The following is a 25,014-nucleotide window of genomic DNA, read 5'->3' as shown; positions in this document are numbered from 1 at the left end:
TTCTGGGTTTTAGAGCCATGCAATGAAACCTGGGACCAGGTCAAAGCCAGATGAGCTATCTCCATGTTCTCCTGCAAAAATGGCATCACTGTGGTGTGGACAAGTGTGTCCTTGTGTTCCTCACCATGTGCAGGTGCCGTTTGGAATTCAGACTGGGGCCTGAATTTTTCTGCCGTTCTCCACTCTTATGCTCTTGTGATTCTTCTCTGAATAAGTTTCACTGTGACACTGAGTGTCTCTCTCAACTTCGGGTGGCCCTGAGGCTAGGAAAACTCTCCCCCCTCCCACTGTAGTAGTTTGCTTCACTCTCACTTCTGCAAGTTTCCTTCTAATCCAACCTTGCTTTTCCCTTCGCAGAGCTGGAGAAAGTTTTTTCAAGCTCTGATATGAGAGTAAAATGACAGCATCCTAGAGAAAAAAAAGCTATTTCACAGGGGAGATAAGGGAACTAAGATGCAACTGGTGTTAAATATCATCATGCAGATAACAGCATTTATAAGAGTATATTTTTCTTAGACTTTTTAGAGTATGTTTGTGTATCTTAAAAATGTAAGCAGATATAAACCTTTGCATCTCAAACAAGAGGATGATTCTTTTCTGACTCTGTTTAATATTAAAGGCTAAACCAGAGATAAGATAACATACCATAAACATGGAAGCTTGAACAAAGAAATTGTTGTCCTGAGAATGTGGGAATCAAAAAGAAACCAAAGTTTGAACATAGGAAATTGTCTTACAAAATGGAATGTTGCATTTAGAGTAACATTTAATGGCTCTCAGAAATTGCAAAGCAGGGCAAATCCACAGGTTTTTCTCTTGATCTCTGTGGTCTCTGGAGCAAGCCCAAGAAAAGCGAAGGGCAAAGGCATATGGGAAATGAGTCACTAGAGCAGACCTTTTCTTCTGCCTTGGCTTCTTATTCAAGATATTGGTCTTTTGAGAACTTCCTTTCTTGAACAGCAGAAAGGGAAAGGGTCAGAAACTCCCAAGGTCTGAGTAAGTGGGGGGAAAGAGTGCAAATGCTGCTGATGAATAAGATGTTTCAGGAATGCCTAAAGATATGTATGGTCTGATACTGAAAGTGCTAGGTTGATGAAAGCTGGCCATTGGATGCTTTCAGGACTGTCCAGGATATAAATTCAGTCATTTACAGTTGCAAATATTTACGGAATATTTGCCTGTTTCTTGTAGAATGTGTTTGACTCCATGAAAAATGACTGTGACCTTTTTATATAGGTTTTGTGCTTTCACTTCTGATGGTATGTTCAAAAAGCAGGCAGCTTGTTGCTATGGGGGATCATTGTAAATTTTGTGTCACTAATTTTTAAACCCGGCACCTTTGGGAGATTATATTTGGCAGAATAAATATGCTGGAATATCATTTATCTGTACTTGTTATTTATGTGTGTGATAGCAGTAACTGAGGGGTGTCAGCTCTGGGGTTTTGATCTATCTTTAAATCTGTCTCTTTTTGTGAAGTGGGAAATAGATCACAGGCTGGATGGGTTCCTTGCTGTGGATTTTTTTTTTTTCCCCCTTGGGATTGTTTTCTGGGACCCAAATAATGCAACTGACAAGCAACATTCTTACCCTAGCTGAGGTTGTTCACTAATATTTGATGAAGATGTAGCCCTTGGTGTTGCTATGGCTCAGAATTTTATTGGTAGGTTCACAGTATTTGCTTCTTAAACCTTTAGTTCCTTAGGCATGTGTTAAGGTAGACAACTCAGCTTTCAACTCTTATAAAAATGTAGGTTTCTTTCCTTCAAGGCTCTAAAGAGAAGCATGAAAATACAGCCTGAGTATATCAAAAAGGCTTAAAATATATAAGCAAAAGAAAAAAGACATCTCATATTTATTTGTAATTTTTAAATATCAAAATAAACTTCATAACCTTTTCTTTTGCATTAAAGAGCAATTGACAGTGCTATGCTCCTTGACCAGTTTCAGGAAGATGTGGATTTATCCCAGTGAATCACAGTTCTCTCTCTCTCTCAAAGTATGCCCAATACTCAGAATGAGGTCTCAGATTTTCCATGTGTATCTTTATATGGTTCGAGGATTGTCTCTTATTTAATTAGTTTATTTGAAGACGCCTGAAGCCAGTAATACACAAAAGTCTATTCTTGAGGGCTCCCAAGAAACTGAAGCTAAATTGCTTCCAAATTCAGCATTACTGGTCAGATTTCAAAATGGTCTCACTGTGTTTTTTCAGTGAGTCCTTTGTTCCTGGGGTAAAAAATTTTCAGCATAAACATAAAATATTTAAATTCTTGTGCCTTTCTGTAGATCTGCCCATGGATATTTCAGAAAGGAAGGGCTACAACGCATCTCTTTATTGCTTTCCATCTAGGGTCTGCTTAGCAGGACCAACCAAGTGTCCTTTTAAGGGCAGAAGACTCCATGGATATAAAGAGTTTATTTCTCTAGTGAATCTCATGGCTTATCTTATCCATTCCTGGTCCTTGTTGGCTGTTTTTGGGCACAAACTGAACCACAGCGGAGCACAGCAATTGCCAGTGTTGGCTTTTCTTCTGTGGAAGACTCATGGCAAAGGTGTCCAGTGGGAGCAGCTGGCTCAAAGCCTGAGATTTTGATTAGCTAAAATTTTGTTTTTCTTAGGCTCAGAAATGTTGAATGATGAGCAGAGAGCTACAGGATGTGCTAGTTATGCTGCACAACCTGCCCCTTGATGTTTTCTTAAAGTAGAACTTCAGCACTTAAAGATATGAGGCAATTGCTCCATCAGTGTAAATCAGGGCAGCATTTAGAACCAGCAGAAGTGTACCACGTATCTGGAAAGCAAGAGGCTAATCCAAAGTGAAGTTTTTAATGAGCTTTCCTTCTCCAAAGATATTTATCCACCTGACACAGTGAGGCTAATACGTTCAAATATGTCCATCTGTCTTGGAATAATAAAGAGTGAAGAATTATTTATCCAATAGACAAAGACTCTAAACTAAATATCTTTTTTAAACCTGTTAATGTATTTTTTGTATCAGGTGACTCTTCATTTAATGCTGCATTCACTTGCAAGTTTTTAGTGGATTTGAAAACATAAAAATATTATTACATGATTCATAAATTGTGAATCTATATTGCATATGGAGCAGCTTCGCCCAGTTTGAATTTAATTGTTGACCTAACTACCACTCAAGAGAAGGTTTTGGTGAATACCTAGGAGTTGTGGTGAGTTACCAGCCAGAGCAGATTTGTCTTCTTCAAACTAATTACTGTGGTGGTTATAGGCCGTGCAGTGAGGAAAGCAAAGCCCTGGCTGGCTGGGAACATGCACTTGTGTGTCCTGTGTACGTCTGTTTGCTGTGTTGAGGCTGTAGGGAGGGCTTTCCACACCAAACAAGCACGTTAATCTATGAGCCTACAAACATAATTTAACCCTGAGAAATGTCGTTCATCCTGTTTAAGTTCAACATGCCTGGAACTGTACATGTGCACGAGTATTTAAAAATATTACGAACAAATAGCTTATCGAATCTGTTTTCACACACTCTCCCGTGCCTGTCGTTGTGTTAGAGTTGTACAGATAAATGGACTAAAAAAATCTTTGCTTTTATAAATATACTAGATGGAATTAAAATTCAAAGGAACTCAAACCCAGAGGTATTCCATCCCAGTTCTGGGTAAGCAGTGTGAACTTTTGCCTGTGTAATTGTAGAAATCCAAATCCAAACTCTTGTTGTTTCTTCTTGAAAATTTTAGGCAGAAAAAAATATGTGTTTCTGTGCCCCTTTTTTCAAAGTTCAGCCTTTGGAAAATGAATACAACTGTGACATTCCAGCCCTGGAAATAAAAGGATTAAAATAAATATATTGAAGAAAAATAATAATTTCTATGATATAGTTCCTGAATGATGTATTTTGCGATGTAAAATACTGAAGAAACAGTTCCTCTCAAAACTATATTGTTTCTAAAGGCAACCCAAGTACCTGGATTTTTCTAACTTATAAATAATGAAATGGGAGCTGTGTAAACTCAAGAAGTCTCACTCACACATTTGACTCAAGTGGCCTCTGTGTGAACCCTATAAAATGCTTTAGCTTTAAATTATCAGTTTGAGTTCACGGTCCCTGGTGGTAGCTGGAGTTCTTGCTTTTATCTGCAATTCCTTTTCTTTTCAATTCCTCTTCTTTTTCTTGTCTATTATGAGAGAGGAGCCATCTGATTGAGGCGTGTATGTATATATATTACAACATGTTGCAGTCATTGAATTCTTTTAAGAGTAAATTGTTTTAGTGAAATGTCAGAAAATCTTCACAAACTGAATGCTCAGAGTTCCCTTGAATAATGAGGCTATTGTTAAGTGATTGAACACTTCAGAGATTAATATCATGGTATGCTGGCATGCTGGTTCATACCAACTGTATTTTAACAATGAATCTTCCTTAAGTAAGCAAGACTGTGAATTAGAAATCGGATTCAAGACAGCACAGCATGCTAGAACATACAAAGCAAGTAAATTCTACGCTTTGGAATGATATGTTGGGGAGGAAGAGGGGTGTGTCCACAATATTGAAAATAATTGAGTTGTTGGATAGAGGAAATTCTTCAAGCTTGAAGAACTGCTTCATTTTTTTATTTCCAATGCCAACGAGCAATATCTTTATAGTAGAAAATATTTGGGCTTCTTATAAATCCACCGCCCTTTGAAATTTAAGGTATGCCTGACATTATCATTTGAGACAAGCTACAGTAAACCACATCTCATTCTCTGAAGGGTTTCAGATCTCTAAACTGTCTTCCCAAGAGTGCCTCCTATCATACAGAGAATTTAGAGGCACTGCTAAGTGTCTGCAAACAAAAGTTGCATTTTATTTTTTAAGACATCTGAATTCTTGAAAATGTGGAATAATTAGTAATTGAAGATTTAATGATGGCCCAGAAAAAGAACTGAACTGTACTGCATGAAATCATAGTTATTAATTTGTGCATGAATTTTGTTTTTCATACTTAATTTAGCAACTGTAGAATATTTTGCTAATTAATTATTAACACTGGTTATTTGTCATGGCAGAACTGTGAGGGAAAAACACAGCTTTCTATCAAAGAAAAACATAAATGTCATAATTTTAATATGATATACAATAATGTAATCAATTTTTAAATAGTCTTAAATAGCTTCAATATTTAAATATACAGATTTAATATGAATATAATACATAGCACTAATTAAAAATAAACTGCATTTAGAATAAAAACTGCAGCTAATTGTCAAGTGTCTTACTTGTAATGAGCTGAGGAAAAACTCTGTATAATGTCAGGCTATTGTTGGGAGTGGCACATTTAGTAAGTGACATTTTAGTCTGTCCTGGGTAACAAGGGTGTGATAGCCTTATTATAAACTCTGTCAATACGGTTTGAGGTTGTACCTACTGAAAGCAATGAAAAAACTATCTTTGTTTTCTGCAAGTTGGATTAAACAATTTAATTTCATTTCCATGCTAAAATGAAAAAAATATTCTGATTTTGGCAAAGAAAGGGAAACACCTACAGGAAAAATTACCTGTGAACTACTAAAATGATATATGTCTTGCAGGTCTGAAAGTTGAAGGTCTTACTCTTTCAACAAATGTTGTGTCTGTTTAAATTTTATTTACTTTAACTTCTGTTTCACCTGGTTTAATTTTCCAAGTACTTAAAACAATTGCAATAAGCTTTCAAGCCTGTACACTTTCATATGAAACTGTTTTTCCAGAGGTGAAGGTTCATATTTAAATATATAAATGCAGGTTGGTTTGAATACGTAGTATGACTCGCTCTTTCTTGGTAAACATGTGTTGTCTTGTAAATACATTTCAAACTTTAATATGAGACATGTCTTTCATTTTAGTGAGGGTGAGGATGACATGCATTCCTGGGCTTTAATAGCAGTAGATTTTCCTTTGGAAAGAAAAGCTAGAATTTTCACAGCAGAGGAATTTTTTAGTTATAGGTGTTTCTTTACATGCCTGTTTATTTACAGGATTATCTTTCTGAGGTTGTTGAAATTTTACAAGAAGCAAACTTCACTCTAACTACCAAGTTTTCTCTGTTTCTCGATAAAAGAGCACCAAAGGACCTAACACAGCCTTCCAGGGCTGTATTAGAGCCCTGTGGTTTGAGATAAATGGCGTTTGCACTTTCTGAAAAGTGGGATTTCGGAATATGATCTGTAAATACGGTGTTAAAATAAATGGCATCGTCCATAATCTGAAATAGCTTTTTAGGTTCTTTCTTCCTAATGTGGAACTGTTCTTCAATAGGATGGTAAGATCTTGGATTTTGTCTAACGCAATAATAGTGTTTATAGATATGTTATATAACATAACTATTTTATTGATGTCACAGCTTTTTCTCTCTCATAATTCTGAAAAATATATTTTCAGTGGATATGGGGTAATGGTGACTAATAGGACCATGTATAAGTGAAATCACCACACACTTAGTAGTATATATTTTTACCAGAAGATACTATTGAATATGTATATTTTTTTTTAGTGATTCATCATCTTGCAGTCTCTTGAATATACTTTCTTCCCACATGTTACAATGTTCATTACTGTGTGCTTAAAACTAGGCTTCAAATTGTGCTGTTAGGAACAGAAATAGGTCTCAGTTTCAAAATTGCTGAGCTGCCCTTTCAGAATTTGGTGCTAATGACTCAGGATCCCTTCTGAAAGTCCAGGGCTGGTTTAGATGTACAAACAAAAGATTTTAGAGACCCCTCTCCCTTTTCTGATGTTTCTGAAACTCTTGGACAAGTTGTTAGTCCAAATCGCTTACTAATTTCACAGAATATTCTGTGAAGAACTGGAAGAGACCCTCTCGGATCATCAGTCACCCTCTGAATCACAGAATCACTGGGCTGGAAGAGACCTCCAAGATCATACAGTCCAATCCAGCCCTAAACCTCAACTAAACCATGGCACCGAGTGCCATATCCAGTCTTTTTAAACAAGTCCATGGATGGTGACTCCATCTCCCCAGGCAGACCATTCCCGTACTTTATCACCCTTTCTGTACAAAACTCCTTCCTAATATCCAACCTACATTTCTCTCAGCGCAGCTTAAGACTGTGTCCTCTCATTCTGTCACTTGCTGCCTGGAGAGAGACCAACCCCCAGCTGACTACCTACTACTCTGGGTGAAGAAGCTTTTCTGAAACTTCCCCTGATACAATTCCAGCCTAATTCCCTTGGGTCCTGTACCTAGTCACCACAGGGAAGAGATCAGTGCCTGCCCCTCCTCTTCCTCACAAGGAAGCTGCAGGCTGCAGTGAGATCTCCCCTCAGCCTCCTCCAGGCTAAACAGACCAGGTGACCTCATCCACTCCTCATATGGCTTCCCCTCTAGACCCCTCACCATCTTCACAGCCCTCCTTAGGATACTCTCTGTTAGCTTTATACCTTTCTTAGGTTGTGGTACCCAAAACTGCGCATAATATTCAAGGTGAGGCCTCCCCAGTGCAGAGCAGAGCAGAGCGGGGCAATCCCCTCCTTGCCTGGCTGGTGCTGCTATCTCTGATGCCCCCCAGGACAGGGTTGATCCTCCAGGCTGCCAGGGCACTGCTGACTCACATTCAACTCAACACCAACCAGGACCCCCAGGTCTCTTTGTGCCATGCTGCTCTCCAGCCTCTCGTTCCCCAGTGTGTCCATACATCCAGGGTTGCCCTGTCCTAAGCACAAAATCTGTCACATTCCCTTGTTAGACTTCATACTGTTTGAAGTATTGCACAATCTTCTGCCTTTGAGAGGAGAGCACATCATCTCCTCCCAATTTTATATTCTCTGCAAACTTAATATCCCTTCCAGTCCTGTGTCCAAGCCATTTAAGAAGACCTTGAGCACTAGGCTGAGGATGGAGCCCTGTGGAACACCAGTATTGTCTTATATTTTGGGGGAAAAAATGTAAGCATTTAAAATGCCATGCAATAGATGAAATGCCCAGAGATTATCATGCAAATATAAAAACAAAATAAAACAACAAAAAAACCCAAAACAAAACCAAAACAACAACAACAACAAAACCACAAACCTCCCCCCCCCCCAAAAAAAAAACCACCAAAAAAAACCAAACTAACACTTTTGAGTGAATTTCCCCTTTGTGTGTATTTGGATGTTGTAAGTTCACATCACAGTGTATTATAGGAAAAAATTCTCTCCAAGAAATTCAACAGCAGTTCTTTCCATACTTTAGGTCTTCATAATATGGGCTTTATTTTCACCCAAAACCTGTGATTTGCCTAATAGAGTCTGCTTTAAACAAAATAAACCTGGCTAAGCTATTTAGATATCAATTCACGAGAATGGAAGAGCCTCAGACTTGCTTGTCTAAGTCCAGTTACTGCTGGTCAAATTCATCCCAGTACAAAAGTTCCTAAGATAGAAGCATACATTACCTAAATGCCCAGAAATGCAGACTGTTTTCAGTTGGGTGGACTGTGCTCGGAGCAGTGCTTGAGGCCTTGAGTAAACTCAAATGCTGGGGATATTATTATTAAGCTCTGAACTGGGAAATGACAGGATAACTCCATTGGTTTTTACTAAGCAAGGAAGAGTTCTGTACACTGGTAACTTGAGTTTCAGTTCACTTTTTTTTTTTTTGAAGCATGCAAGCAGTGGTTGGAATTGGGTAAAAGCTGTATTTTGTACATGCCTGTGCACCCATTGCCTTGTAGATGAGGATGGCAGCGCATGTGCAGCACAGAGTCGGGTGAGTGGTGAGAGATTTATCCTGTCTGGCCCCACAGAAATCTGGTGTTACTGCACTAGCTGTGGCCAGCCTGAAGGTTGGCTTGAAAGACAAAATATGCTGTGCCTATCCTAGAGGTCTTGTTTCCCATAACAACATTGAAAATTTGGCCCCCACCAGCCTGGCCTCATAGGAAATCCATTATTTGATGCAGCAACTCCTGGTCACAGCTGTCGCTCAGCCAGCTCTTGGCATGTTGCCTGCCAGTCCTCTCTTGGCATGTTGCCTGCTGGTAGTGGGCTGGGTGGCACCTGGCTCCTCTGCCTTGAGCTAGTCCTTAGCTGAATCTCACTTGCCTCCTAACTCTAGCTGCCCACTTACCTTCCCTGCACTCTAGCTTCCCTCAGGCAGGAGAGAAATGGCTCAAATTCTTTGTGTGCTTTGAGACAGCAAATTCCCCTCTGTTTTGAGTTGGTTGTGGTTAAGGTTCATGCATCTTACAAGGGGTTTCACTCACAGCTGAATGGTTTCCTTCAGGAACTATCTCCATTTTAACAGCAGTTATCAAGTAACTTCCTGGAAATGATGGCGTTGAGCTTTGTCTGCAAAGTGTAAGTGCTGATCGACCGCCTGCCTGAAAGCCCTTAAAGTAATCTGCTTTGATGTACATACATTAAGGGCATATTTTGCATTGCTTACATCTTTTCTCAGTCTGCTGAGTAGTCTGAAAACGTGGGGTACAATGGGATGGGGCTCCTAAGAGTGACTTTTGACTTTTGTAGCCAGGACTGAACAGGGAGATTGTTTCTCTGTGCAGGGCTCTGCGGGCTGTTCCCTTAGTTCTACCTTTTTTGTGACATGGTGTCAGTTACTGCTGTTGGTAAGTGAGGAGTTTTTAAGTGACCTTTTTAATTTTAATAGTGTATGTCAGACTTCAACAGTTTCATTGATATATACATGATAAAATAAAGTTGGTTATGTTTGTAAGAAGGTATTTCCACCCCAAACTGAATGTTTTCTTGGAATGTAAGAGGGGCTGGGCTGGGCCTGGTAGGAATTTGTTTCAGCAGCTGTGGAGATGCCTGATGTTAAAAGAGGGACAACCTGTCCCTGCTACTCTGGTATCCTCTCACAATTTCTGGTGTTATGTGACTTCCAGGGCAATGTCTTTGCTTTTAATTTTATTACATATTTTCCCTCCTAGAAGCTGTCCAATAATTTTTTGTAGTGGCGTCTCTGTTGGGGCATCAGTGTGGGCTGTGGCAATGAGTTCCTCAAGTATCCTTCTATTCCAGAACCTGCAGATTTTAAATTTTATAATTTTCTGGGCAGTCCTTATATATTCTGAGAAACAGTGAAGACAGCTAGTCACTATTTCGCTACATGGGTTCTTTGTTAATGTGGTGAAGTCCTAGTCTGTGCAGTTGCTCCTGACGTGGAAGCTCTTTCAAAATCTGACCACCTGGGTTTCCATGAAAATTATTACATAAAAAAGAATTAAAAGCATAATTGAATATAAACAACTATAAGGATTTTTAAAGGCACTTGAACAATTTTGTTAGTGGTTACTATGCATTTATCTAACACTTCAGGGAGTGTGTCTGGAAACCTTTTGAACAGCAATTTCAATTCAAATGCTCAATAGACATTCTTGAGGTAGCCATCTCAGATTCATTATGTCTATTTCCTTGGATAGCATGACACAGTAGGTTATCCTTAATGATACAGCCATTATTTTGAGGGGTTGGTAATATACCATTGAGGTGAACTCAATTCTACAGTCATCCTTTTATGACCAGAATTTTTGATTCAATATCTTTGAAAGAGTACTTCCATTAACTGTACTTAAGAGAAAATTAAATAGTGCTCACCTTTTCCCACAACAAAGACACCATACCTGTTATTACTTTACATTAATGATATCAGTAGTTTGTAGAACACAGGTGTGCAGGCTATTGAATTTTGTAATAATTTCCATTTAAACATAAGAAACCAAGAGGTAAACTCTTGTGGTGTGTTTTATCCTTATTTTGTGAACATTACTATTGAATACATTTTTTTTGCACTTCTGGGTGAACCAAATCATGATTAAAGGTAAAACAAGCAGAAAGCCAAACAACTTTGGAGATGAGCTATAGCTTAATACCACACTTCACACATGAGAGAAAGAAATATGACTGCATTTGTAGGAACAAAATACCTTCCTGATTTTATGCAGCGCACAAACTAACATTCTTCATCAGAACTGATGTTCTGATTACTGTAGAATAATCACTTGAAATATTTAGTAAAACAGTGTCCAGATTAATTCCAATTACTTTCTTGTGGTAGCACTCAGGGTTTATAGCAGTAGATTAAATCGCCGACATATGGCTAATTGTCTATAACAGTGTTTGTTATTGTGGTGCCTCTTACCACTCTGATGTCTGTTTTTGCAAACGTGAAGGTGTGCACATAACTTTGAATGTGGGGAGAAGCATTTCCTGAATGGAACAGAATTCTGTGAGTAAAGTCTCTAGTGTAACTAAGTGTTTGCAGGATCTCAGTGCGCTGCAAATAACTCCGTGAAATCTGTAATAAAAGCAGCAGAACCACAAATGCCTATCTCTGCTGGCAAGAAATGTAAACTTCTAGCTCTCACGTGACTTGGATGAAACAACATATCAATTCATTAGGAGTGGCTGGACTGAAATGGAGGCGGTGTGTTGGTTTTTGTTGGCGGAAGTTTAGGTAGGAGTTGTGTTTTATTTGAGGTTGTTGTGGGTTAGCTGCTGATTTTTGTTGGATTCCTTTTCCATATATCTGTCAGAAGCGCGTTACTGTACAAGATAGACGTGATTTTGCATGTTTTTCACATATTTGTGTTAAATCTATGTAAATCAAATAAATGAAGATACACCGTACAGGCCTAATTTCCTGCTGGGTAGGTTGACCCACTGACCAGCCATAAATCACTGAATTGAATTTTTCTTTGCCTTCTTAAGACATGTGCTCTAATATCTTAGAGGCCAAAGTCAACTTCAGGTACTACCATGAAGAATTATAAAATTAAGTGAAACATGAGTGAGTATAAAGGCCCCAGTTCTGGGAACACCTGAGGTTAGAAAAGCATGTGATCTCATGGTTAATGTTAAATCTGTTATGTATTTGGTTGGAGTGCAGCCAGCCATGGCAAAATAGATTCTCAGCTACTTGCCCATGTACCCATCATAGTGCAGTGAACAATGGATTGCTCCTGCCTTCAGAGTCCAAAATCCTTCTGGTCTGCAGAGTCAGCAGAAAAAAAAAAAAGGGGGTGGATAGAGGTGAAGGGAAGGAAGGCTTGTATGACTTTTTTTTGGTTCCTAAAAGCTGAATTGGGGCTTGACTTAGTTTATGCAAATTATTAATACCCTGAGGTCAGTTTTTCTTCCTCCTCCTGACTGGTTTCAGACTGGAACAAAATGAAGCAAAAGGCACTTTTCCTCCTCAAATGAAATAGAAACAAATGCTTTTGTGGGTTCTCAGGGAAAGGAAAAACAGTGAATGGAAAGTCTCACTTTGCATCACTCCCAAAAGCAGAGTAAAGAGAGAGGGAGAGACAGTGCTCTTTATCTTAAGCTGAGTGGCTACATGTCACTTGCAGTATGGAAACTACAGTTGAGAACTTTGTCTCAAATTTTTGCTGATATCAAAGAGTATGTTTAGTTAGGCCATTCCCAGTCTTTCTTGTAGGTGCTACTCCCCTTCATGGGGTATTGAAGTGTTTTCTTGATCCCAGACTGAAACCCAAGGGTCTCCTCTACAGTCTGAGTTATGGTACCATTTCCTCTTTGTCTCACTGTCTTTTTGAAGGTGGGGGTGTGTTGTGCTTTTTTTTTTTTTTTTTTTTTTTTCCTTTCTTTCCCTGGGTTTCCTAAGTATGTTTACAGACCCTTAGGACAAAGAACAGTGTGTCCTTGAGCATGTGGTACAGTACTCTAGCTGCCCTCAGTGTTCTTGAGTTATTTTCTGTATAATGGGAGACATGGATTTTCTCTCGAGGCAGAGAAGGGAACAGGAGCAAGGTTTTCCACATTCTGGTTTCTGGATGTCAAGGAGGAGTTACTGATACCAAATTTATATTGCTGTTAATAAAGATTAGCCAAATAAGCATTTGTCTACTATACATTTCAATGGTTTATAATTGATGTTGGTTATTTTCCATAGGTGTTGCTTTGCCATTAGAAGATATAATTTTCTTAAATCTTTCATAGTAATTTGTCTTTTGTGGGTGTAGAAACCTGTGTTTCAAGGAAAAGTCCTCCAAATGAAAGCCCAGTATATCAGAGTATCAATAATACTTTTTAAACAAATGTGGAAAATGGCATTTTAAGGGAAGTTCTCTTCAACAAAAAACAAGATGTAGCAGGGATTTGAGAAATAAAATTATTTTACTTATTCTTCTGGTATCTTATGTTCATCCATAAATGCCATATTCTGTGATCTTTTACCAGGATTTTGTGATACTTACTATTACGTCTGCATTTTTAGTCTTAACCTCTGTGAGGTAAACACAGATACCTATTTTATGGTCTAGTTGCTTTACATAACAAGTTGTAGCTACCCAAATTTCCCCTTCACCATGCTAAGTTTATCAAATTGCAGTGCAGGGCCATGCTATCTATGGGAGGTGATATAAATTCAAATGAGTATTAACATTCCTCTTGGAAAGAGCTGGGAGATGTACACAAACCTCAAAGGTTCTGTTTATCCAAACTAGATAGAGTGTATATCCATAGACAGGGATGCACACATGAGCACAGCTGTGCGTGCCTGCGTATTAAAAGTGGCCGTAATTCCTGCATTTTGGTGAATCCTGAAGGAATGTGGTCCATCTGTATTTAAACTAAACCAACTTAATTTAGTCAAAGAGCCCTCTTTACTAGCGCCAGTGTTCTAGAATCCATACTATGATTGGCATTTATGCTGGCAGTGCATGGACCAGAGATGGACAGGTTGTGGCAGGTGCTCTTCAGGGGAGCTCTAAAGGTGTTTGAACTAATGGCATAAGGGATCTCGCCAAGATTGTGAGATGAACATCTTTCAAGAGCTCTAGCCCTCTTCCTAGGATATGTGTTATATATGCATGCAAAAATCACTACGTACTTTACTAAAATATAGTAACTTGTACCTCTGATTTTTGTTTTCTCCATAGGTATGGGAAAATTGTATCCACAAAGGCGATTCTTGACAAAAACACAAATCAGTGCAAAGGTACGTGCAAAGTGTCCACCCTGTGAGTTCATTACCAGTTTGAATGATTGACTGGTGGCTTGACTGCCAAAACTCTGGCTCCAACTGTGCAATCAACATAATGCACAGTGTATTACAAACATATTTAATAATGCCAAAGCTTTGAGTTGTGCTTCCAGTAACATTGCTCATTAATTTTTTTCATTAACAAACAAAATGAAAATCACAAATCAGAACAAGTATCAAATTGCTTCAGCAGAAGAGTAAATTACCTTCTAACCACACAGTGCTGTCTGATTTGAATGATATCATCAGTGATGCAAATTGATTTCCTATATAAAACTGAGAAACCTTTGGGAAAAGTTTCCCGAGGAAAACCTGGTTTAATTTTTATATTTTTGTGAAGTCTTGGTGTATGCTAATGGAAGAAGAAAATATTTTTTATGACACAAATAGATCTACAAGTTGCAATACCAAGATACAGAAATGATTCCTCTTCCAGTTTTATGATCTTAATTTTTCTACTAACGTATGAAAATATTTTTAAATGAAATATAGTATGTTTCGTGTGTGTGTGTGTAGCTATATTTGCTGAGGAAAATATTGACTAACGTGTAGTAGTATCTCAGGACAAGAATTGTTACTCATTTATGAGTCTGCGGTGTCAATGAGTCTATGGGGAGAAACTGTGCCTTAAAATGATTCTGTAGCTTTCCACTAGTGGTGTACGGAATACTTTTGGAGTAATAAGATCTTCTCGAGCAAGTTCTCCTGAGAAGAAGCACATCCTGGATAGCACACATTTCCATGTGTGATTGTAAAAAGAAAAGGCATTGCAGTTTAGGACTATATTGTGAGTGGCCAGTTATGGGGTGAAGAGGGGCAGCAGAGAAGCATTCTGGGAAAATTATGAGATTGGAGAAAAATCCTGCCATGCCACCAAAGATGGTTTTGAGATTTGTAGAATTGTGTGACTTTATCCATGGCCTGCCAGAAACAGCGTTCCTTAGCTACTCAGGAAAAAAGATGGTTGGAAGACTGCAGTTCTAGTCTTAGAAAACTCCACCAACCCAGTTGGTCATGGGCCACTGTCAGTTGCAGTGCTGTGCACTTGCTTTTGCTTGAATGTGCGTTTGCTTTCCTCGGGGCACTCTTCTGCCAGAATTCTGATAACATCACTCCGTATTTCTTTGAATATCACACCAGGAACAAGACCTCATTGTGTTTGGGGTTTGGTGGGTTTTGCGCCTTTTTTTTTTTTTTTTTTTTTTTTTTGATTGCATTACAAAAGAATACCCTTGTGAGCAGAACTTCCTTTGCTCCCATTGCCAGTGATAAACAAGGAAAGGAGTGGATCTGTTTGTGAAACACAAAATATGAAGTGAAAACATTGTAAAGAATATGAATGGTAGAATTTTGAGAAAGAAAAATGTCTGGGTTTAGTGTTCCTTATAGTTAGCTTTAAAATTATTTTAATAGGAGCCATATAATGATGAGTTGGTATTTTCTGTTAGTTTGCTTTCATGCTGTTGTATTACACTGTAGGGCAGAGATATCTATTTCTATTTTCAAAGATGGATCTTTATGACATAAGTAGTGCCATTAAAAGATCATAAACATAATTGGATTTATTAACAGTATGCTTTATGGCATAAAAAGAATAGATGTTTCCCTGCTTTAAATGCTGGGCACAATTTCCTTTCTCTTCAGTAAGGCTGCCAACAAAAAAACAAAAGAAAAAGCTTCCCAGGAATCAGAAGTAGAAGGGACCTGAAGAGGTCAGGACCTGCCTTGGGGCAGGATCATCTCTAAGCCACTGCTGAGGGGTGTTTCTGTAACCTGCACTCAAAGGCCTCCAGTGGTGGAGATTCCTCGAACTCCTCAGGCAATCTGTGATAACACTCCCTCTCCTCACTATAATGAAGCATTTCCTAATGTCTAACCCAAATCTCTCTTGATGCAATTTAAGTCTATCGCTTTTTTTCTTATCCCCAGTGGACACGTAGAGCAGTTTGTTTCTTTCCTTTTTGCAGCAAACATATATATTTGAAGACGGATCTGCATCTGCCTTATCTTTTCCTTAGACTAAACACTAGTCCTTCAACTTTTTCCTTAAAGGCAATTTGTTTTAAATTTTGCAATATATTGCTCTTTGCTGCTCTCTTTGATCAGCTCACTCCTAACCTGAAGAACTTGGAGCTGGGTATAAGATTTTAGATGGCCTAAATTTGATAATTTTAAATAGTATGGAGGGGGTTTGTTTGTCTTCTCTGTGATCACATGACTCTCCTCTTTGTTGATGTATACATATAAATAATTTTATATGTATTTAAAATATAGATGCATCTCTGAGGCACAGGGTGTTGCATGAGAAAAATGGTGCTGGTTTATGATGAGAGATTCTGTGCAGCCCCTGGATTTGTTACTCTCTTCCAGTGCTGCTGCCCGCCAGGCATTCCTTGTGTTCTCTGCTCTGGGTTGTTGATTATTCCCTCCTAGAGCTAGAAGTTTTCATTTGTCTGTATTGAATGTTATCCTATTTTTTTTTCCCGTGGTCTCCTTAATTTACTAAGATTTGAGTATAATCTTAAGCCTCCAGAGTGCTTGCAGCACTTACCTCTTTAGTATCCTCTTCACAGTTAATAAATGGTTTCTCTAATCCACTGGACAAGATAATGTGGAAAAGAGTGAATAATAACAGACCTGCAGAAGACTTTGGAGGAAACCCTCTCAGTACACCAGACAGTGCAATACCAAGCCAGTGAGAACTTATTTTTTAAATTTGATCTGCTAGTCAGTTTGACACTTACTTCACAGCATTTTCAGCTAGACCTTTTTTCTCCTATCTGCTTTAGTTGTGAAAGAGAAGCAAGGTTTAACTAAAATATATAATACTGGGCTATTCATAAGGCTGGTTACATACTTTTGGACAAAATTATGATAAAACATTTTTTGCTCTTTCTGAATCTGTGCTGCATAGGACTAATCACCACCTTTGAGGGTCTGTGTATGGATTCATACAACTATTTGCTCCAAGATTTTTCCAGAAGTTGAAACTATCTGTAAAATAGTGGAGTCTACATCTATTCTTTAGAAAAATCCATCCAAATTCAACAAACAACAACTGCCAACCACCTCCCCCCACCAACACAGTCCCCCTGTCCCTCGAAACCCAAAAAAACCCCAAACAAAAGCCAGTATTCAAACAACAAAAAAGGAAACAAACACACTTCTTGTTTGCTCCTTTCCAGTCTTTTGGGACTCACTCACTTTCTGCCAAGTACGAAATTATCTTGTTAAATGAGCACATCGTCCTGTGATGTGCATCCGATGAAGTAGAGTGGATTCAATTCAAGGAGATTATAGAAATTATCACATGATTAGTAATTTCAGAATTTATTTCAGTGTCATTTGTGTGTTGACCAAGGTATAGAATAAAACTGAAAGTAGAGATATGTAACTTAGCAAGGAAATTATTTCAAAACCTCTATGTAACAGCAGATCCGTTAAAACAGGTTACTGCTTAGCAAGAAGTGTTAGGCTTCCTTTTGGAGAAGCGAGGAAAATGTTCAATGATGTACTTTAAGTCATTCTTCATTATTCCTCGGATTTTTAAAATGATACCCAGAACATTCCTGTCATGATAAGGAGCAGTGTTATCTAAGGATTTCTCCCTGGTCTGAATTAAGCAGTCAGATCTAAAGTAATCATATAGGCTGCAAGGGAGTTTGCCAGGGACACCTTTTGACATAACCTCTCATTTTCAGATTGCTCTTTGTTCGTGGTGTAGCTGCTAAGTGAGCAGAGAAGAAGTAACAATCAGCCTGTAACAGAGCAATATATAAAACAAAATGAGCACAGTCATGACAACATGGCCAGAAATCTCCGAACAAAGCAAAGAACAAATACATATGGAGAATAATGAAAAACAGACACATGATTCATTCAGATGTTCAAACACAAAACCCCTAATGAACCAGTTGGAGAGTTTTGGCTGCTTTTGCTTTTTCTCTTTCCCTCCCCTCTCTCCCTGTTCTCCTTGCACATTTCCCCTTCTGGGCCTACTGTAGTTGCTAATTTAAAAAGGGGGGGAAATGAAATAAAAGAAACCATTCAAAAGAAGTGTTAATCTGAAATGTGTAGACTCTTCTCTTTCCAGCCCTCACCCCCCACCCTCTCCAGCCTGGCTTGCCTTTGATAGACCTACGTGCTCAGAGCTGAGGGAATGAGTAATGGTTGTTTCACAGTACAGTTTCCATACCTCATAGCAATGGAATACAGAACAGTTAATCTGCCAAATACACAAGCCCATTTCTTAGAGTATGAATTACTGTCATCTGTGTCTGCCCTTGCAGACACTGTAATTGCATGCATGCAGATTTGCTTCCTGGTTTAATCAGGGGCTTGCATGATTTTGAGTATTTTGCCAGGACCTTACAAGATGAGCGCAGGAGAATGACTAAAAGTCTGAAATTCCACCTGTAGGAATTTTTTGTTTGTTTGTTTTACTAAATAAAGCCTATGAATCACAATAATTTGTAGGAGACAAACACTTTGGTGGTATATTCTTCATTTTATGTATATTTTTTTCAGACCATGTGTGACTTGATATGTTGAATAACAGTGTTTGTCTTAGGAGAGAAATGTGCCTACAATGACGAGGGGAACTGTAGTGACTGTTTATAATCTTAGTATTTCATTATGACATTCTTCTAGTTTAGAAATGATCTGTTTCTTTCTAAAATATGAAAACTGTGGATAGAGATGTGCACTTATTAGTATTGTGGTAGGTTTATGGTAAAAAAAAAAAAAAAAAAAATGCCATGAGGTCATCTGTGTTAACCTACCATATAGCACATACAATTTTATTTCTCCAGTTGCCTTGCTGTTTCTAGACCAGGATGTAAAATTTACCATGACCTAGTTTATAAATTGATGGTTTATTTGTGTAACAAAAGTGGAATAACTGGAGGCTTACTATAAGTGCTGGAGATAATTGGAATGGCATGATAAAGTGGTGTTTCATATCTCCCAAAAGGAGTCTGTCCTGCCTTGTTCCAGTGTTGCTACTCATATGCTTAAGCTCACCAGCATCCCTAAGCACTGTAATGTATTGGAACTTAATGAGCTGGAGGCTTCTGCTCTGGTGTTCTGATAAACAAAGCTTATATTCATATAGTTGATATACCTTGGTATGTATGTTAGAAAAAATACTTTCATAACTTGAAATTTTACTAAGTGTTCTCTGGATATATTCTATGAAGAGTGATTATTTGTGACTATATGAAATTATGCATTTTTACTTTATAGTTTTAAATTCATGTTCTTATATTTAAGATGGCACAATTTGGTTGTGACTAGCAATGTAAAGCAAGTTTATGTAAAATAATAAGTTGGTGAGAAAGAGCTAAGCTACACAGAAAGCTATCTAGTTAATAAATTTTATTTATTGGGAATAAGCTTGAATTACAATGACTGTGCTGTGTAATTTATGAATCTTAGAATTGCCATTTTGAAAGGGAAAAAAATCCAGACAAGTAGGTCTCTGCCTGATCACGACTGTGAACTGTTCACGCTAGGAGGGCATGCACAGTGTGCTTCAAGGGGAAATGGATCTTGTAGAAAGTAAATAATTTGTAAAACAGACTTATTTAATTTTGAAACTCTAGACTTGTGTAGCTAATAAATCAGTCCTGTTTTCAATGCCAGAGGAGCAATAGATATGCTGGGGTTTGTGCCTTAGTTTTGTTTGTTTGTGTTTCCTTTCTTTTTTTTTTTTTTTTTTTTTTTTTCCCCCTTTTTGATCTACTCCAAAGCATTATGTAATCAGTGGCATAATAGTTCTCAAGTTGTTAAAATTGTAGCAATATGGAATATTTTAGTTCAGCAGGTTTTCTGACAGTGAGGTGTTTGTGAAAGCCGGACACTTTGTGTTGGGCAGGAGGCACTCAGCGAGTTTTGTCTGTGGTTCTGCTGATCCATCTCACCACAGACCTGCAGCAACCACAACTGCTCTGGTCCTTCTGTTCCTGGGTCTCCTGAACAGAGTGCACAAACTATGCTGAGTTGTACCACTTTTGGTTAGCAAGACAGCTGATAAAACCAAATCTCCAGAGATAGAAGGACAAAGTCTTCAACAGTGTCACTGAGTCCTCTTTTTGAAACTGTTGAAAGGAAAAAACCCAGACTTTCAATGCTGTGTGTTTCGATAAGATACATTAAACAACATGAGTCTAGTTATTTAAAATTTGTATATTTGCCTTTTTGTCTGCTTTCTGGGATATCTTTTTAAACCTCACTGTTTTTTTACTTTCATTCCTGTATTTTTTATAAGTAAAGATAGAGATAATATTTTTTCTGTTTAAATTAAAAGATGATATTACTATGGAACCACATGAGATCAGGAGTCAATTCAGAAGAAAAAATACCTAAAGGAGTCATCTAAATACCATGATGGCAGGCATACATCAAAATGAAGAGAAAGGAATTGCCAGTAAAAAACCATGAGGTTGTTCCCTCACGAATGAAATATAAATTCACACCCTAGCTTAGGAAATAAAAGCTTGTTTGATCTCTGGGCTCATGAACTATGATGTTCTGTAAATCTGACCACTTTAGAAGTTACCAGAAACTATATGGGGAGTTGGAAAGCTGCACATATATATATATTAAAAATAACTACATAGTTGTCTCCTTGAATTTACAGATGATGTGTTCATGGGTGTTTAGGTATCGTAACAAAGCAATTTTCCTGGCACCTGTTGGGTTGGCCAGCAGGCATTATTACATCTTGGCAAATGTACAAGTGCTCTGCAAAATCTCATTTTAGCTTGGGGGTAGAGATTCTGCTGTCTGTATATATTTGAATGCTTTTCACATCTGCTGAAGTGAAGGAAAGGATTCAATGAGTTGTGCCCGGCAAGTCCTCATAGCTGGGTCATACCAGCACTGGCTGGTGCATCACCGTGGTGAGGACTCAGAGACATACCCACCCCAATGCCTGCAAAATGCAGCTGCATCTCAGCAGACATTCTTGACTGCCTCTAAACAGTGCTCTGTTTCAAGCAAGACCTCTAAAAGTTGTTTATTGAGTTTAAAGCCAGGCCTTCTACAGAGGAAACTCCTTCCTAATTAGTTCCCCAGACACTTTCTTAAATGGCTTCTTTGCAATTAAAGAAAAATTTTCCTGGGTCATTATCTTTTCATAAATTAACTCATGGCCTAGCAAATATTTTCTGTAAGGAGACCCAAGATGCTCAAGTATTCTGTGACATATCTAATCGTGATTATTCTTAATTTACTGCTTCCAAAATCTGCAGGCCCATATTGCTGACAAATAATTGGTTTGACTTTGTTTCCTTACAGAGAAATAAAAAAGTAGAATTTCCATTTGTACACAGTGATTAATGTTTTGATTCACTGGTCTGTATAAAACTTTGCCAATAGCTTGGCATGCACTTGAAATGGATTTTGGGACTGGGTAATGCTAGTAGGCTCTTAGTGGTCTCAGCAGACTTGGAAATATCTATTTCATATCGCAGAAATGAACAGAAGAGAATTTTTTTACCTTAACAGTGGCTCATAATCAGCTTTCTTGAAAGTTTCCTTATAATGCCTTGGCTTTTTCAAACATCTAGAAGAATCACTTTGCTTAAACTTTTTTTTTTTTTTTTTCTGATGCCAGGACACAGCATCCTTTACACCAGTTTATCTGTTTGGCCTCTGGTTTCTTGAAGGCAAGTCATCTCTTCTAAAAGTGATGGTACTCTTCAGAAGTTACTTTCTCAAAAGTCTCAAGACCTTCAGCACAGCAGCCGACCTGTAGAAACCTGGGGCAGAGGCAAAAGGAGGAGGACGGTGCCCAGCCCCTTAGTTTTGCTAGAGCCTACTCCATTAGGCTCTCTCAGAGTATAGAGCATATGCCAAACATATGCTGCCTTGATATAGTGACAATTTGATAATGAATCCAATTGACAGGCTCTTATTGAACGTGGGTACTCAACAGGAACCATTCTGAATCAGTTCTGTGAATTACAGCCCGACTTCACTTCTGTGGTTTGCCAACAGAGAGAGGTCACTGCTCTCTTTTACCCTGTTACTGCACACACCCTGCTTTTGTTTCGAAGAGTAGCATTCGCTTGCCCAAGCGAATTAAGTAAATGTTCTCTTTCTTGGTAGAGGGTGTACTGTGAAACACTAAGAGACTGCGCCATTGTTTTAATTTTATCTGTCTTTCTGGGTGTCTGAGGGCTGTCTGTCTGGAGATCGTGTAGGATTGCTTGGACAGGAATAGATGTGCAACACAGGAGAAAAATCATAACTGCTGGCAGTAAAGATGTAGTTCCCTCGATGCTGATCAAAAAACCCACCCACACCCCTTCTGGGAAAGGAGCTGGTGGGCATTAATGATATTACTCCATCTGTTTAGGCTATGGTAGCCATATACACTTATGTGAGTACTAAAGCTCTAGGTGCTAATCAACAGTAAAGAGAACAATTGTACTCTACAAAAAAGTAACTAAAAGGCAACCTTGTCCTATGGACTTTGCAGCCCAGGTCTTTCAAAAAGAGCAGGGGCCACAATCAATTTAGGTACCATAAGTAATATTAGGATTTTGGATGGAGTTAAATGACATTTCTTTAAGTTACTAAGTTCTCCACAAAAAAACCTCAAACCCAACCTGAACCAGTCTTTCAGCTCTCTTGAGATAATTTGGATAATATTTAGTGAGTTTTTTCAACCCAGAATGTTTTGAGGAGAGCTAATTGTATAGATGAGAAAAGGAGGAGGCCATGTTAGGGGTACTAGAAATGACTCTCCTACTTGATGAAATAGTTTTTGTCTGACTGGGTCTTCCCCAGGATGAATAATTGGCTGATGTTTTCTTCCATTAGATGGCAGTGGTGTGATATGTGGTTTCTCTGGACCCCCAAACTCCCAAGTTTTAATAAAAAATTACAAATGGTTAAATTTTCTTCATTTGGTTTCCAATTTCAGAGTCTCCAAGCTCCCAATTTTTTATTCGCATAGAAGTTTTAAACTTATTTTCCAGTTTAAAGCAAAAGAGGCCTGGGGCTTTCCAATAGAATCAAGTTAAATATTTTCAGAAAATGGGCAGTTATGTAGAGTGGACACTCAGTTGTCCTGCTACAAGAAATGTGGGATGGATTTACTTTTGGTCCACCTGAAATAACTACAGTGTTTTGCTAGTTGCTCCTCTATGATGGAACCAGCCAGAGCTTGTGCTGGTTTCGGCCAACAAGGAGTTTGGGAGGGCGGTATAGGTATGAGAGTAGAGGGTGTAAACAGTAGGGAATGCTTGAAGAGAGGGACGGAATTCACTGCAGCAAGTTGTAGCATCACACTTGGGATAGGACATGGGCAAGAAAGAAGGGGCTCAAATGTATTAAACAACAGGATTTCTTTATTTCACTGCACATAGAATATCCTGTTTTATTCTAAACAAAGGAGAAAAATAGTTGGATATTTTTATATGATCTTTATGAAGATCTTTCAGGCACATTCCTTTGCTGCTTGCAATATTAGTTGTGCTGTTGTTTTTTATTAACTTATTAAATATGGAGCAGTAAACACTATTTATTTTTAAATTAATTGGAATGGACTTGTTGCCCTTCATGGCTTTTTATTAATTGAATATTTTTGCTAAGCTGTCTGCTTTCAGAGCAAAGGTTGCAGTCAGGAGATGGGGGTCAATGGGACCTCCATTTAAATGCATGTTATCTCTATGTTAATTGCCTGCATATTTAACCGACCAAGCATGTCATTCTGCAGAACGTAAAGGTTTTTGTGGTCAGCCTTTAATCACAAAACAGCAAGAAAAAGGTCTGAGTGACCTGGTTTGCCTGAGGTATCTTGGTTGCTCTTGTCAGTCACTTCAGCTCACAGTAAATTGCAGGGTAAATTCCACATAATTGACAGAAGGTATCTTTAGAAAAAGCCCCAAAATGAAGGGAAAAAAATCTGTGCTCAATGTTTTGGTGTTTAATTTTTGTTTATTTGTTACGCATTGTTTTATTAATTTCCTTTTTACATAGAAACAGGGTTTATTTCTAGTATAGACAGTTATTAGAGAAGAAAGTAATGGAACAGATTTAAATGTGCTTTGAGTTTTGGAGACACATACATATTTATCAAGTTGGGTGAATTTGAGTTCTTACATCAGAAAGACTTGCATAGCTCTGTCTGCCATGCTCTTTTTTTTTTTTTTTGGGTTTTTACTGAAGAAGTGGTAAAGTTGTTACACTTAAAGGAGAGAGGTGTGTGCTGTGCAGCAAATCCTTCTAAGGCTGCTGGGATTAACAAACTTCTGCTGTGTTTTCACCAGTGTCTAGTAATGAGACTGAGGTTTGGAACTTAAAATGTTTGAGATTGTTACCTCTGCTGAATTTGCTTGAATGGGATCAGTCAGTTCAAATTTATGGGAAAGGAGGAGTTGACAGGGAAAAAGATATGTAGGTATTTCTGCTGGATATTCTTTGCCTTGCTTTCCACTTCTTTTGTAATAATTCCTGGAATTCAATTTGCCTTTCTGAGCAAATAGGAAGTTGACACTTTTATGGACGTTTCAAAGGGCATCATAATGTAAAGCCAGAATTTTCTTCCATGTGACTCACTACGTGTATCTCCATTTAATTTCTTCTTCTGGTTTATTACCCAGTTGCTTACTTTAATAAGGTTCTTCTGCAGCTCGTCACCGATGCGTCTCCTGTTTTGTCTCCTAAATAATCTTGTCACCTCACTGCTTAGCCTCTTCTTGTCATTTGGAAATGAGTTCTGCAGTATGGGTCCTGGCAAACTTCATTGTGGAAGTCCACTGGTCTTGCCCCTCCTTGTAGGAAAGATCATGCCCTCTACCCTCTGTTTTTATCTCTTAACCAATTGTTTACCCAAGAACTTTCCCTCTTAAGCTATGGCTGCTTAGTTTCCTAAGAAGTCTTTTGTGAGAGCCTTGTCAAATGTCTTTTGGAGATCCAGGCAGACTATATTAGCCAGATCACCCTTATCCACAGGCTTGTTGACCTTTTCAAAGTACTCCAATAGATCTGTGAGACAAACCTACAAAAGCCAGGTTAACTCTTTCAACGTAT

General features: G+C 38.3%; 1 protein-coding gene across 8 annotated transcripts in view; it reads left to right on the top strand.

The window, feature by feature from the left end:
- Positions 1-25,014, top strand: part of RBMS3 (RNA binding motif single stranded interacting protein 3) — a 706,233-nt gene that overhangs the window by 369,406 nt on the left and 311,813 nt on the right. For all 8 annotated transcript variants that reach the window (XM_040055262.2, XM_040055272.2, XM_040055279.2 and 5 more), the window contains one exon: positions 13,868-13,926. In XM_040055262.2, the coding sequence (XP_039911196.1) occupies positions 13,868-13,926 (59 nt within the window). The remainder of the gene's footprint in view (positions 1-13,867; positions 13,927-25,014) is intronic.

The sequence above is a fragment of the Hirundo rustica genome, chromosome 1, assembly GCF_015227805.2.
Source record: "Hirundo rustica isolate bHirRus1 chromosome 1, bHirRus1.pri.v3, whole genome shotgun sequence".
Lineage (NCBI taxonomy): Eukaryota > Metazoa > Chordata > Aves > Passeriformes > Hirundinidae > Hirundo > Hirundo rustica.
The sequence above is the reverse complement of the archived record's forward strand: the minus strand, read 5'-3'. Positions and strand labels throughout refer to the sequence as shown.